The sequence below is a fragment of the Nilaparvata lugens genome, chromosome 3 (genome assembly GCF_014356525.2).
Source record: "Nilaparvata lugens isolate BPH chromosome 3, ASM1435652v1, whole genome shotgun sequence".
Taxonomy (NCBI): domain Eukaryota; kingdom Metazoa; phylum Arthropoda; class Insecta; order Hemiptera; family Delphacidae; genus Nilaparvata; species Nilaparvata lugens.
In genome coordinates, this window is record NC_052506.1 from 76,253,893 (window position 1) to 76,270,875 (window position 16,983).

The 16,983-nt window shown below is 31.2% G+C and overlaps 1 protein-coding gene across 1 annotated transcript; it reads left to right on the forward strand.

The window, feature by feature from the left end:
- Positions 1–1,223: 1,223 nt before the first annotated feature.
- LOC111049643 lies at positions 1,224–16,035 on the forward strand. The gene is made up of 8 exons (XM_022335774.2): positions 1,224–2,300; positions 3,274–3,538; positions 6,080–6,283; positions 10,430–10,661; positions 11,308–11,423; positions 13,240–13,384; positions 14,087–14,310; positions 15,732–16,035. Exons 1-8 carry the CDS (start codon positions 1,546–1,548, stop codon positions 15,855–15,857), a joined length of 2,067 nt encoding a protein of 688 aa, XP_022191466.2. The 5' UTR covers positions 1,224–1,545; the 3' UTR covers positions 15,858–16,035.
- The last annotated feature ends 948 nt before the right edge of the window (positions 16,036–16,983 follow it).

Here is a 16,983-nt window from a genome sequence, read left to right on the forward strand (position 1 = left end):
ATTTCTATATTACGATAATCACAATAACTCCGACTGGCGAAAGCATTTAAACACTACTGCTTGGTAATCAGCAAGTACATTGAAAATTGTTATATTTCTTTATTAACTAAGAATTATGTTGGAAATAACATAATATGCTCATTAATTTTTTACCGTTACAATACTTTATAATACTAAAAGCCCTTCCTATATTATAATAAGGTACTGTATAATTTTCATTTACAACTTATAAGTTATTGAGTTTTAATATTATTGTAGTTACAGTATTATTTATGAATAATCACTCATAACTTAAGGTAGCACTTATATTATGAGGTATGATTTTCCTTTTAGTACCGTATACGGTGTAACTTTCCCTGCATAGAATTGTTCTAACAGTTGAAAAAAGATAGACATACAAAGTTATTGGAAATTATGGAAAGAGCTTAGTATTATTATTTCTTTTACAAAGGCAATTTAAAATAAATAAGAAAATTGAAAATCCGAATAAAATATCAAATTTTACCATTTTAATTATTAACAAGCACTAAATTTATAGAAACTTATATAATTATTTAAAACTACAGTATTAAAAGAAAAGTCTGATCTGTGAAATTTCTAATGTAGCCTACTTCCGTATATAGCCTACTCATTTATCTCATTTTAATTTATCTTCCCTTTATTTCTATTTTCCATCTTCCAATGGATTAATAAATTTATAAAATTAATATTTATTCCAGACCCAGAGAGATTCCAGTTTGCAGACCCAGAGTATTGAACTCTCGCAAGTATTATTCATCAATCCTAATTCATGGATTAGTCCTGATAGTAATATGGTAATAACAGAATACAGCATTATAGTAGGTAGTTTTCTCTGGGTAATATATTCTAAGTTTTTGTCTAAAATTATTTTTTAATAATAAACCATTGGTTAGCTTACTCAATAATATTGTCAACTTATCATTTTTATCGTATTCACCTGTGTGATTGTTTATCTTTTTGCTTATAAATTTGTAAATATTGTGAATTGGATTGAATCTGAATTTGAATTTTGCCGCCTTTACGCTACGCTACTCTACGCTGCGCTACGCTTTTCTGTGTGTTTCTACACTTGGTCACTTCACTTTGCGATTTAAGTCGCGATAATTATATAAAAAATAGTGTTTTCGACCATTCATGAAAGATGTTGAAAATAATTTGTTTTCAGGTTAATAAATTCCTTTTCACATAACGTCTGTTCCGCCAGCTTTCAAATCTTTAGTGAAACGATATAGATGGCCGTGACTTTGGATTTTAAATTTTAAGGTTATATTTATAGAAGTTCCATAAATCAAGTTGCTATTTTTATATTTCCAGAAGTGTTTGCAAATAGAGTGTTTGAATTCCTTTTCATAGATAATCATAATTCATTGGATAAAAATTTATTTTTAATTATCAATAAGTAATAAGAAATTCAAGCTAAAATTTCATCGTAAAAAAGTATGAGGATGTAGGGTAACATTGAGTCCTTTTCATTCTAAGTCCTTCTACTCTTTAGATTTATTATTCTTATATTATAAAAGTAATATGAAGTGCATTTGGAAAAACATTTTTAAAAGAAGATTGTACTTCGGAAATGTGTTACCAGTTTCTACAAATGTCAATACAAGCTTTGAAAACAGATTATGCAAATACACAACTTTGTGTAAGTCGAATTCAAAGGGAAAACCGGCAATAAGTAATCCATTGTTTGTGCATTATTCAATTTCTGAGACAAGTGAAAACCAATCTGATACCAACCCAATTTCTAGTAAATTATTCAAAGAGATTGAAAATGAGTCGTTTCATGCTTACATGACCAATAATGCAAATTATCAGAGTACAACTCACAAATACATAAAACGGACTGATGAAGTGATAAGTAAAGAGGAATTTGAACGTATTATTGCTATTGATAAATGGGCAGATAAATCAGTTGATGAATTTCATTTGAGTTTTTTGAAAGCCGCAAACTATGCATCCAATGTCCTTCATCAGCCAATATCAAATGACAAGTTTACTTCTTTGAGCTTAGGTTTAAGAAGTCATTGCGAAAGATTTAATCTTGAACAACTTATAGACATTTTTGAGTGCTTTAGATATTGGCAAGAAACGCAGGGAACTAAGGCTAAAAATTTCCAAATAGCTTTTCAATCTCTAGATCATGCTTGTATGTTAAAAAAAAATGAGTGGGACTTCGAAACCACTATGAAAGTGATTGATCTTTGGTTTGGGCTCAGACTGACCAGACTCAGTTTATTTGTCAAGAAAGCTATTTCAAGATTGATTGAGAAGCCTAAGAGGTAAGCATACATTTTATAGTATTAGGACTATGTTTAAGGTGATAAGAGTTGTGAGCTTATAATTACCTCGAAAATAAAGTCCAATTTTTCTAATTTTTATAGTTAAGTTTCAGGCTGAATAAATTTAACTGATAAGCATTCTTGAGTCTCAAAAAACATGCTTTCCTTGAATTTTTTGTTTTCTAGCACCCATATAGCAATCTTATTAATCTCAATTTTATCCGACTTAGTTTTTTTAAATAAATTATTATGTTTGTTGACAATTTGTGAAATTATTTTTCAGAAACTTTCTTGCGTTTACCACCCACTTATTTTTTGAAACAAAATGTTTCTAGCAGGTCAAAAATTTCATGTTTCAATGTCTCGACATTGAAGAACAAAATAATTAATTGAAGGATAAATAGGTCAGATAAAAATAATCAAGATTCCAATAGAAAGAAGACATTCTACCGGTTGTTTTGATATAAAATTCCTACTCAGTACGACATCATCTCATAATTCTGAGAGAAGTCATATTCAAACGAGAAATTCCCCTTTAATCCTTCAACCCGGGAACTTTTCCACCACTAAGTTTACTGGGATATCGGGTATGACATTCTTCATCCAATTCTGATGTCAAACTGGACATTTGAGAAATTTGCATTACACGATTTGGCAACCCTGTAACTCCTTTGGATGGAGGGCCAAACCTTAAATTTCTTATACAAATTATAGAAATTAATAAAAACACTTATTTTAGCTATTTCTGTTCAAATTATAGGAATTATTCATCAGAGGAGCTCTTAATTTGAATATACATGGATGGGTATTACAATTGAAAAACAAATGCTTTTATCTGAAGATAAACTGATTCAACGATCAATGGATAGATTATTCTTTTTTTGACAAAAATATATTCTCTTTTAATTCTAGTTCTCTTTTATATATATATATATTTTTTAATATAATCAACTTGTTTTGACCAATTTCATAGGTTATCACATCACAACATAGTGCAGGTGTTCTTCTATTTGAATACGTTGAGGGCGTTGCCACAAGAAATATCACTGATCAACATGGAATTTGAGCTGGATCACTGCATCAACAAGCTGAGTTTGAGTGAAGTGGGTATTGTGGCTTTGGGATTCTTCAAATCTCAGAAGAAAATAAACTCAAGAACGCTCCTGAACAAGATGATATTGACATTTTTGGACAATGTTGAGAATGTTGATATAATTAGTACAGCAGCAATACTCAAGGTAAACCTTTAAAACGTTTTTCTTCTTTCTTGTTTTGAAGATAATTTGTTTGGTCCCGGCTTCCTAATAGGGCCTAGCAATCGTTAGGTCATGTTAGAGGCTGAATTAGTCAGGTGCGATCTGAAAATCGAGCCTGATACCTGACCCAGCCAGGTCACTCGATATCATTATTATTCACTCGATATTATCTGCAAATATTACTGAACATAGAAATAGAAGCCTATAACATTTTATATTTTGTTGGTTCTTTTCCGCGTAAAGTTATCTTCAAATGAATATAAAATAGAACTTATTTCATAAACTAAATTTATTTAATAGGCTGTATATGAATTTGATCGTTTTAACATGATGTAGTTATATGTTTGTATTGTATTGTAACACAAATGATTTAGATAAGGTGCATCCACCATTTGTTATATTAGGCTAATGATTGACGACCTGTTTTTGAAATTTATGGTTCTTAAAAAACATGTTCAAAATTTTATAAGGAAGGATTTGAAACAAGTAAAGACTCGTACTAGCAATCAGTTGCAACATCTCGACTTACCACTCGAATGATACAACTAATTGAGCTAACGTTGAGAATTCATTATTTCAATTACATTAAAACCTTTTGAAAAAGAGGGCAATCCACCAGCTCCCAGACAGGAACACTGTAGCATTTTTGTTGTGAAGCATTTGATGGTTGAGCAAGCAGTTGGTTTCATTAATTTATCTTCTAAATCATTTTTTGGAATTTGAAAGAAAAACATTTTTGTCAGATTTATTTTATTAATAGGTCTTATAGAGAATTAAAATTAATTTTACATATTTTGTTTTATAAAGTATGTTACGCTGCGTCTATGCTATTAAAATATTACTTCAGGTTATGGAATTTTGAGAATTTAATCAATTGAAAATTAAAAAAAAAACTTGTTCTCAATGATTTTACAAGAACTTTTATCGGACTTTAAAGACTATTTCATCATCATTATTTATTATTTTCATAATAAAAGATATATGACAGTTTAAAGACAGGACACAGGACATAATTAATTTGTTATTTCCGAATACCTAATACAAACAATAAGGAAAAATCTATTGAAATTGGAAGGATACCCATACACCCATGCAGTTGATGACCATACTATGTTGTCATGGACTGAATGGAAAACCATAGGGATGTCCAACCACGGGTCAGATCAGTCTTTCTGAGGAGGATGTCGATGGAAAAGTGTATTTTGTGTAGGAAACTTATTCAGAAAAATTGAAAAGTCATTTCCACTACCTGATTGGAGGCTACCTCTGCTCAGCATCTTTACTCTGTCAGCCAAAACTGTCTTAAGTTTTTTAAGTTAGAATAGTTATTTGTGCAACTAGTGCACAAAGTGATAGTTTGCTGCACCGAAAGAAATGTTTACGCCCGAGGAATGGCTTCTTGAGTGCAGCAGAGGAACTTTACGCACGTATTTCACATTAAATTTTTCCTACAGTTACCATTGAATATGAAAAGTGGGTAAAATGATGGCTGAAATCCATCAAATGTTTGTGTGTGTGATGCTGTTATTAATAACAACCTTAATTCATTTGAAAATTAATAATCCAATTAAAGTTGAAAATTCTCAGCCAAAGCTCTCATTTTTATTCATTCAAGAATCAGAAAAAATATAGATAAAACAAAAAATTCACATTCAAAATACACGCCAACAGCTGATTGTGATGGCTGCAAGAAGACTGAACCGACAAGCGCGCGACCTAGCGGGAAGAATCGTACCTAAGTTTGTTTCATCCAGCTAAAAACTACAGAAACAGGATTCAGAAATTTAGTCTTTGGCTCAAATTACCGAGAAAAATGCTCAAAGTAAACTGAAAAATATCTATAAAAATAACATAGACAACAGAGAATATTTATTGTAGTATTCTTATGTTTTTTTATTTATATGAATATCGAACGGTAATCATTTAACCTCAAAATTTGAATTTTATAATGTATTTTTGCTACTTTTCTCATTGCTTGCAGTTGAAATAATAACTATAAATAGAAAAGAACTATTATTTATTATTAAATGATGAGAATTCGTAAACGATGATTATTTAATTATTATTTAGATAAACATTATTCTTGTTTTGGATTTCTAGATTGGGATTTTATCATAAATGTAGGGCAGCCATTGAAATGATTCTTATCTAAATCTAACTACAGTCATTGTTACCAACTTAATTTTTGTTTTCGTGCACTAATCCTCCATATAACCCACCAACTATTTTGTGTTGCCATGTTGCAAATCTGGAGTGCAGAAAAAAATTTTCCTGCGCTAGAGCGGAAAAGTGATTCTTTGCGTTCTGTAATCAGTGCAGGAATGGCCACTTTTCAAGGTAACTGTAGGAAAATGTATTTCTCTTAAAAATGAAACTTTTAGGTTTGGGGGTTTGTCAAACCTTCTGGTTAATGACAGTATCCAGTCAATTTTTAAGCTCAACAATTTTATAGCATCAGATTGATTACAGACGAGTTTGTCCAATGTAGATGTGATTTTTGAAACCTTCCATTCTTGTTTTCAGTTTATAAGATACACGTGTAGAGAAGACAATATTCCGTTGGTAATGGAGTTGATTGACAAGCTAGTTCCAAAGATGGACAAATTCACGTTGCAGACTAATTTACATCTCCTGCTGGTTTGCGTTGACTGCAGAATCGATAACTATGAATGTGTTTCAAAATTTATGGAAATGTTTTTAGCTGAGCCAAGAGCTGCAAGACTTAAGGTTAGTCTTGATTCATAGAATATGCTTATTCAAAAATTTCCTTTGTATATTTTTGCTAGTACATGTATATTCCGGCTACACTGGTATAGCCTAAAGTCTGTAAGATATTACTTTTAACATGAAGAGGAGAAACCCACTTCTCCTCCCACTGCTTGTAGCATAGACAGACGGAATTCCTATTCACAATTGGATGCGCCGTGTCATTTTGCTTTACGCTCTTGTGATGATCACATCTCTGTGTAACATACACAAACATACGACTTTGGAACATTGCCAGTGGAGGGGATTGGGCGCGACGCATTACAAAGCTCTCTCACACAGACACAAAAGAAGGAGAATGCTGCTTGGTAGTGAGAGATTAGTGGAGGATTGAACATCGGACCTCTCCTTCATCGAGAAAGAGCCGTGTTAAAAGTAATTTCTCACGGACTTTAGTTTCCATTCTGGCAATTTGCAATATCACAACAAAAGGACAAGTTTTGCTAGCTTATTGAGCGAATTTTACAACGTTGTAGTCTATTGTTTCTATTTCGGTGCCAACTGCATGGAAGTGGGTGCAATGACAACGTGCATGCTAGTTAGTACTAACGCGAGACCTTGCTCTAGAGACCTTGAGCACAATAACAATTTATAAAAGTGACCTATATATAAAATAGTAGGCTCACTCATGGCTGCTTAGGGAGGTTGATAGGCAGAAAGCCTTTTGTACTCTTACTTGTCAACGATATTCCAACTTTAATCCAAATTTCGAAATAGCAGATCAATTGACTTTCCCAATCCCTGTAAATAGAATGAGATGTCTTTGGCAGTTGCGTATACCAAAAACAACAGGTGTGCATCTGTACTTTAATTTCACAAGGGCTAATCTCAATCCGGAGAAGAGGTGTCTAGCATGTAGCTCAGGCTTGGGAACATTGGAGCATTTCTCTATTGAATGTAGAAGTTATCAACATTTAAGATCTCAGCATCTAATTAAACACCTAGTAAACATTGTTAATCCTTCAGATCGGGTGCTGGTTCTGTTATCAAACCTGAATAGTGAGAAAACTGAAAACGTCTACTTGTACTGTATTGCGGCAATCAAAGAAAGATCCAAAGAAAGTAATTTGGTATCGGCCTGATTGATTAATTATTATCACGGTTATTATTATGTTAGAATTTATTGGTGAAATGCGACAATTTTTCATATATTCATTGTGATTTGGGATCAAAGAGCGAAAATTGAAGTATTTTCATATATATGTGTTAGTGTATTCAAAAAAAATATTGTATTTGAGATGATTTAATTTGTTTCAAAGATTAAAATTAACTCTTTTCTAGTCATTCACGAATTTACTGGTTATTTTATTACTTGTTTCTATAGTTTCTAACATATTAAATTTCGTATATTTATGTTGATAATAATTTATACCTTAGAATTCTCACACATTAATGTAGCTACAAAATTCTAACATCACATTGTCGGTTAATTTTGTTATTGCTATATTTGGAAATTTCTATCGAATTTTTTTTCAAACTATTTATGTATGGTTTGTAATTTCTAATGTTAATTTTGAATATTGTTATTATATTATCGTAGCAGGATTATTTATAATGTTCGTGTTTTGATATTTTTTCTGTTAATCAAGAATGCATTATGTATATGATTAGGATAGTAACTCCTATTTGTATGAGTACTTGCTCAAGAACAAATAATAAAAATATTTGATTTGATTTTAAAAGTGACCAAAACTCACTTATATTTGGGTATTTTCGGAAATCTGATTTACGCATATAGTTTTGGTTGAGCTGGATCTAAATCCGGAAACAGTAACTTTCTATCTTTATTCATAAGGAAGTTAGAAATTGAGAGAAAATAGATGAGTAATCAATTGTTAAATATGAATCCGCAACAACACAACACATGCGCCGCGGCACATTGGACTGGCGCAACGAACAGCCAAGTTGAAATGTTAAAGACCGTTTCCATTACTACAAGTTCCCATAATTCGATCTCCAGTCATGTTGCAGCGCTGAACAATGTGGTAGTGTCTCGTTTCGCTTATGGATTACATTTCTTTTTTAATTCTGTGTTCTTACATAAACTTATGCTAAACCAGACGGGATGAAACTCGAACCCATTTCCGAGCATGTATGATGAACGAGCAGGTGTAACCCCGCTCCCCAAGAGTCTCTGAAAATCTCAAATAGATTATTGGTTCATAGTTTAATTCTTCCATGCTGAAAATTGCTAAATATATTATTATAGAAAGTATTATTCTATCAAATTTATTCGACAAAAATTGAATAGTTATTTATAATTTTGTCAAAACTACGTGGATGATCCCCAATTTCTATCAAAAGAGAAAATTCTCAGTAGAAAAGACTGGTTTGACACGAACCCACAACCTTTCATTCACAAGTCCCGCTAGCTACACCAACATCAACAATCAAGAGTTCCAGTCGGTAAAAAGACTATTTGATGGGCTTTTATCGCTACGTAAACTTTTAATATCAGATTTAATAAATTTGTTCAGTTACTAAATCAAAATCACTTATTGATAGAAGGGAAATATGCCTATTACCATTCTTTTTAAATTCAGAACCTTCATGCAAAATTTTTTCTCAAAGTTAATTAGTTCGGTAGTCCAGAACTGATGATGCGTCAGACATGTATTTCTTATCCCGTACATTTTAATTTCAATCATTTATTTTATCAATAGTATAGATATAAAATTCCTGCTCTAGAACATGGATTTACCATAGTTGAGTAGGATAATTTCCGAAAAAATGCAATTTATTTATATTTGTAGTAAATTTTATATATTGTATTTTTGAATATTATGTACATTTTATTGATTGTTTATTTGTATATCAATGAAATAAAAATTTAATTGTATTTGTATAAATTAGAGTTTGTAATTTCGAAGTTGAAATAGGATACTCCATACAATAATGCAGATTGGACTTCCAAGATGTAATATCTATACAAGCGAACCAGTAGTTCTGTGCTTAGTGCTGCTTAATTTATCAATGTGCAAAATTTCACAAAGTTAATCAGTTCGGTAGTCCAGAAAAGATGATATTTACTATCTTCAACATTTTAATCCCAATTATTTATTTTATCAATAGTATAGAAGATAAATTAGTGCTAGTAATTTCGACGTTGAAATTGAGAGACTCTACAATAATGCAGATTGGACTTCCAAGATATAATATCTCACGTGCGAAACAGTAGTTCTGCACTTACTCCTTACTCCTTACTTAGCCAACTTCAATGAGAAAAATTTGTATTTGTTGATTTAACCATATTACTCTCTTCTCATTGAAATGAAAAAAGTCAACTACTGATAATAAAGAATATAAAAAATGTAATATTTTAATCAGCTTGAAACTGTCCACTTGCATTTTTATTGTGCAATAATAAAAAATATTGGTATCGACCAATTTAAAATCTTATATTTAATTTCATTCTCATTCATTTGACATACTTTTGTTAGTATTTTTGATTCATTTAATTTCTATTTCTTATTATTTCACTTACATTACATTTCTTGTTTTTTAACATTTCTTTATACTTAATTCTTAAAATACATTTTTGGATTGTATAGTGTATGATTGTAATGTGTGAAGGAGGCAAAATGGGTTTTTACCTGTTGCCTCCATGAATAAAATCATTTATTTATTTATTTGAATGTCTTTTTTGGAATTCATAGAAAATAAAAGCATTTAAGATATGAAAATGCCCTATTCTATATTGATACATGTTTCTCAGTTTATTGGAGTTCCTCGATATCCCTGAAAATTTTTAGATTTTGATTTTTGTTTGTTTTGAATTGTAAATTGAGTGTGTAATTGAAGAATGTCGAAGTGACACATAACCTAGATACATTTGGACTGTTGTTTAAATTAGATCCATTTTAGGCGTAAGCCTGTGGTACTTTTCTGTAAGTTCTGTAATTCTGAATGATTAAATAAATAAAAATTAAAACCTAAATTTTGGAGAGAGAAAATAATTTCTTGAATTTAATGAGTAGCTCTTTTTCCAGACATACCAATAATTTTCAATTACAGTTTTTCTACTACTCTCAAATTCTTGATCTGATTCTCTTAAGTGATCAAAGTGATCGTTAAACAATAACAATATTATTTTTTTCTAAATTGAAGGAAATGGAAAAGCTGGCACTCGCCATCGCCAGATTCAGTTATAATTCAACTTTGGCCAAAGAAACGAGTCGAGTGATTCTCGCGCAGCTGAAGGATACTGAGAGAAGAGAAGAGTTGGCGGTGCATGGCCGGGCCTTCATAAAGTGTGTCAGCAGTTTAGCCGATTATGGACTTTTCGACAACCAACTCATAGCGACAGTGCTCAATGAACGATTACTCAAAGAATATTACGGTAAGTTAGAAATTCAATTACCTAAACGGAACATATTTTCAGCTAGTTTTCTTTCTAAAAATGTTTTAAGCTATTGTCTTCCTATTTTTCTCCAATTGTTCAAGGGAAGTCCTAAGAGAGGATTGGAAAGTTCAATTTTGATTAATATCACTTCTAGTAATCACCTATGGTTTCAGTTCATAGCTCTTTCAATAGTTGGCTGAGAAATATTTTTCGACCCTCATAAAGCCCAAGCGACCCTAGGCTATATGGGTGTTGGGAGAAATGAGGACAGAGGAAATATGAGTAGGTTCCCTCCTTCTACTAACCTTGAAATATGAGAGGATACTGAACACAAAGATATTGGAGTTCGTAACAGTCTGTCCGTAAAGCTGGTCTCAATAATATTATTGTTTACTGTCACAATGGGAAAAGCACGTCACTCATCTAATCAAATACAAATCAAGCTAATCGTCAGTTCACTTACCTCATGTAAATATTCTACATTGCATTGATGTTATCGAATTTTTATCCCAGGGTGCTCTGTGCCTTTCAGTCATGTATATTAACAGTTTGATTTAGTCTTGAAGTCGCTTTTAGTCGCTGTGTTGGCCCTTAATACAGCAATGTATTTCCATCGTAATTCTATGTTTGGAAATTTTTACAGGTTCCAAGTATGCAATGGACACAGAAGTAATTGCTCTTAATAATGCAGTCGAGTTGGAAATGCCTGATTATAAAGGAGACAAACTTGATCCAAAAACTGCAGCCTTCATTAGTAAAGTGAGTTACCGTTTTAAGCCCTTCAGGTGATGACACTTATATAATTGAAACGATTTCATTATGTAAAAAAGATTTAGTGCCGTTTGCACAGTTTTAAGCTAAAGTTCAAATCAAATATAATTTTTTTGGTTTAAACTGAAATTCCGTTTGTACAGTATCAGTTTGAACTCTGGCTGAATTTTAAACTCTAGAAAAGTTTGAACTACCAAAGCAGGAGTCAACAAAATAATTTGGTTTAATTTGACATCTGCATAGATTTGATACGGAAAAAGATGATGAACTAATTATTTTAATTTATGGGATGAGGAAAACATTTTTAAACGTTTTTGCTTGAATAGAGCAAATGCCAAACTAGTATTGGATCGAATAAAAGGCCCAACTAGTATTGGATCAAAATAAAATAAGACAACTTTGAACAGTGCTCTTTCAGCAGAAGACATGTTTTTAATATCACTAAGATATTTTGCTTTCAACATTTTTTTAGTAAACGTGAGAGTCCATAGTAGATTTGAGCTAAACAACATCACTTTTCTCATCTTAAATTCTAAAAAATATATTAACTATATTGAATAGTAATAATTTTATTTCATCATTTGAGAAATTTCTCGATCGCTTTTCCTCTTTCATTGCCGTGCAGCATACAGCTCTGTGCATCTTAAACGACGAATGAGTAGCAATATAACTTCAATGTACTGCTGGGTTGTAAACAAATAATAACAAATTCCCTGTAGCTAGGATTTAACCTCCTTGATATTGTAAACGATGCCATTTCATTACCAACTTAACGTTAAACTGGTTTAATTTGAAACTGGATTAGTAAATGCATTGAGAAAACTGATTCAAGTTTAAACTTTCAGATTAACTTAAACTCGATTAACTCAATTAGTTTAGAAATATATACTGTGAAAAAGGCCCTTAATGATATTCTTGCATTTTCTGGCAACAGCGCTTTTGAAAATTTATATTTTTTATACACATAATTCTCTACTTCAACATTACGAAGTCTCTGCTTGCACTTACTATATTAATTACCTCTGAAATCATTTTAAAAGAAATCCTGAACTATTAAAGGATAGTGTTGACTATGTATAGTCGATTCTTCGAATGGAGAGCCAACAATAACAGTTTGTGCTAGTATATGTATAAAAGTGGTGACTCATATTCGCTGTAAATTGCTGGTCTCGTGAGTTTACAATGCTTGAAATTCACTCTGAATCACTGTACTTATTGAGTTCATTCTATTACAAAGATTTTAGGTGACTGCTGCGTATCGTCTTCCTGCTCCAAGATCCACTCTCACATGCGCTTGTTTGTTTAGATCGTCTCTCGGTTCCCAGTACCGACTATACGGCCCAATAATTAACATAGAAGTGATGTGGCACTTTTACGCCACTCCTATATAAAAATATGATCCAATTCAAACAGAAGTGGCATTTCGCCAGGCCATAAATACATGTTTATATGGGAGTAAGAAAAGTCAGCGCCACGCCACTTCTGTGTGAATTGAGCCTTAGTTTCATCTTATCTATTTCAATGGAGACGAATTTTTAGTTCGCATGAATTGAAAACAAAACTCGTTCGAAATTATCACTGTATAGACTTTACAAAAAAAGTCTATCCAAATTTGGGAAAGGAACAGTATTGGGCTTTAAGCCTGTTGTTCTTTCCTAATAATTCATAGTCGAGAATGATAATGTATAGCTATCAATGTATGAATGAATAAATACAAAGCTCTCAAGACATAATATTGATAAAATTCACTGTATTGGATGGATAATTATTAATTAATATTTTATATTATTCTTCTGGTTTTCAGAAATGCAGCCTGATTGATCTATCAATGAAGTATCGCGTAAAGAAGGATTCTTTAATTATTCTGGAATTACTTGAAACAGTCGCACAAATATGTCAACCTACATGTCATAAATTGAAATACATACTTCCACATTTCAATCGACCAGGTATTTAATACACTAATCATTTTTTCTACTTAGCTTTCAATTTCAAGTACCTAGAGCATCAAATATATAGCAGTTCCACCAATTTACAATATTTTTCAGTACTAAATTAGTATTGTTCTAGTAACAATGAACCAACAGAATAATTGTGACTTTCATCCGGCCGAAAAACTTCATTCACTATTGAAAACTCAATAACAATCAACCTTAAAATTCATGCCAACTTCATTAAATTAACAAGTGGAATGGTTATTCTACCCCAAAGTGGTGTAATCAGAGAGTCTCTAGATTTCACCTGAACTCTTCAACTCATTTTACCAATTCACTGAATTCTCACTACGACTAGTTCGATGATGAATAATTATTGTGGTCATTTAGTCATAAAGTAATACTTCATAAAATTCAATAAAGTCATCAATCATATATTGGCTTATATAGTCATAATCATTAATTGGCATAATTCTAAACTTCAGTTTATAATTTACTTCATTTTAATAAATATAATTATGTATTAATTTTTGTAACTGTATTGTAATTTTTGTAACATATTTGAACCACATAACACATAAGTTTTATATTTTTATCTCTCGCTCTGATTTTTTTCTCCAATAACTTTGTGTAATCCAATATTTAACATTAAGAAATTGCTTAATGTATGTGTTATTCAGCAATATTATTTTCAGTTCAATTTGAATGTGGTTTCAGATATGATTGTGAATGTTACCAACGATTTGAAGTTCAAACCATTGCCACAGATAGTAATGGACCAGGAAAATTTTTCGGGAATAATCAGATGCCCGAATGGCGTGCGATTGTTGGCTATGGTCTGTGCCAGCCGAGGCATGTTTACGCATGGCACACATGTTCTCCTTGGTCATTACAAAAAGAAGTTGCATCAATTGACTTTAATTGGATATCACCCAGTTCTGGTGAGTGATTCATTATTGTCAATTACATTCTCAAGCTCAATTTTGCAACAAGTCTTCAAAGCAGATTCTATCATTCAATAATGAATTAACTTAAATTAGATTGTATTTTTCATGTTTTCAATGTGGAATGATTTTGAATTATCTTTAATGTAGGTTGTTTAAGATGAGAACGAATCATACTTGAATACATTAATGAACTGCAAAAAATGCTAACAATGTTGGGGGAGGAAGAGAAGTTGATAGATACAAGTTGCGGACTTATAAAAATTTGAATTCAAATACAAAAATTAAGAAACAACAAATCTATTGAACCGCACTTCTCAGAATTCCAAAACACATATTTCTTGTAATCTATTGAATTTTCTCAAAAATCTATAACATATTTTCCTGTATTGATATCATCAAATTGTGCTGAACTTGTGCAATTCTTATAAGTGAAGCAAGATGCCGCGCTGAGCAAAACAATATTTTTTTCAGTTGAAATGCGGTGTCTATAAGAATAAGAATATAATTCTTCTATTTATATCAATTATTTATATCTATTATCATGTCTTTCTTCTAGTGAGGGGGAAATCCATTCCATAGCATGAATTTCAAACTACTCAGAGGTGATAACATTTGTGTATTTTATTTTTGTATGTCTGTATCTACAAATTAAAACTGACAATACTAAGCTTATCACGAATTTTGGAAAAGGTAGACTTTTTCCTGATTAGCAAAGCAGAGAGGGGAAACACTTGTTTGAACTTTTATTCCATTTCCAAGTTCAATAACATTTTTTCTATTGTGATATTATACTTCTATAGTGCATTAAAATATAATTGGCTACTACAAAAGATTTTTAATCAATTTGAAAACTTGTTGGCGACGTAAAAATCTAATTTCATGTGAATAACAAGTACTACTACTCACGTGGTGCAGCGCTTTCGGACGTTTCGTCCATTTTTAATACTCTGTGAGTAGCTGTCATATCTCTACAAAAATCATCAAAAGTTACATCTGCAATATGTAACCTAAAATATCATTGTTGGTTATCCATCTTGTTCTCTCTATTATTATTACTAACGTAATTTAATATAACTTTTAAGTTATATAGCTGTTACCTAACAGCTAGGTTTGAAAATGTGCAATACCAGCACGAAACGGTCGTCGCCACACCAAAAAATGAGTGTTTTTTCACTTTAAAGTTATATTAAAATACGTTAGTAATAAAATATCATAGTAGCCTGATGCGCTTCAACGCTCTACCACAGTAGTACTTGCTACTTCATAAAATCAGACTGTTATAGACTTCTGTTTTTAAATTGATTCATTAAGTAGTAGCTCGTAAAAGAATGTGAAATTTATCTAATTAAATGTATTCAATTATTTTTTTAAATTTATTATCCATCTAAAAATAACAATTCTACTCTGTTTTGCAGGTGCCGTACTATGAATGGGACAATTTGAATTCCAATGATAAAAAAATCGAATATATACATGGAAAGATAGAGCTGTCAATCAAAGAGGAGTCGTCGAGTGTCAAAACATGTCAAAGTGGAGTTTAAATTGAATACAACGTGAACTAAATTGAATGTATTCGGCCTTAAACTCCCACTTCTAAACTAAATAACAGTAGTGATGAATGCAACTATAGTAGAATACTTGTAAAGTATGAATAAATTTTTTTATTGAATTAAAAGGATATTTTGTAAATAGAATAAAGCGTTTTAAAAGTATATGACATTTCAGCCTTTAATATGAATAACACGTGTAGGCTACATCAACACTAATATATTTTTTGCATGATGCATGATGTCCACATCAGACCCAGTATGTGGATAATGAAGCATTGATAATAAGAAATGGATCTACTTGCATTTATAGATGGGTTCTGAACTACTAGAAAGTGATTTTGAAGTTTATAAGGTCGTCGCCTGCTAACAGTCATTAAGTAGTCCAACAGATACTCGTCACTTCCAATCCAAGTGCTCACAACCAGGACGACCGATTCTTAATTTTTTGTATTTCAAGAATTTTAGATGGAGAACAAGCTTCTTGAAGAGAATAATTTTGAGTCAAGGTAAGAAAAAACTTGATTATATTATTATTATAACAACTATCCAGTGCTGTGCTTTTTTGTTTAAATTTTTCCATGTACAGCGTATTCAATGTTTCAGAGAGTAGAATTATAAAGAAATAGTAGAATAATTATATCGAACAATAATTATGTTCAATACTATAATCATTTGGAAATTGATTCTAGTTAAAAGCCATTTGAAAACAAACTTGATTTCATCAAATGTTGAATGTGTCATGATAAACCTATGGAACTGGAGTAAGAAAAAAGTATTAATTCTATTTTAATGCATTTTACAATGCTAGTTCAGATAATTCCTATGACAAACACTAAATCATGACAAGCTTGAAACACTTCAATGCTGATAATATATTAAATAACTTGCAATTAAAAATAAATTGTAGTTATACCGATATACAAATAATGATTCATATCGGATAAAGTGAAGAAATAGTTGGAATGAACAAAAGGGAGAGGGAAGTGAAAAATATGAAAAGAATAAGGAAATGAAAATAATCATTAATTAAGCTCAGTTCAAAACCAGAGCAATAGGGTAAGAATATTATAAAATATAAAAATATATTTTTTCAGTTTTCATGCCAAATGTTACTGTG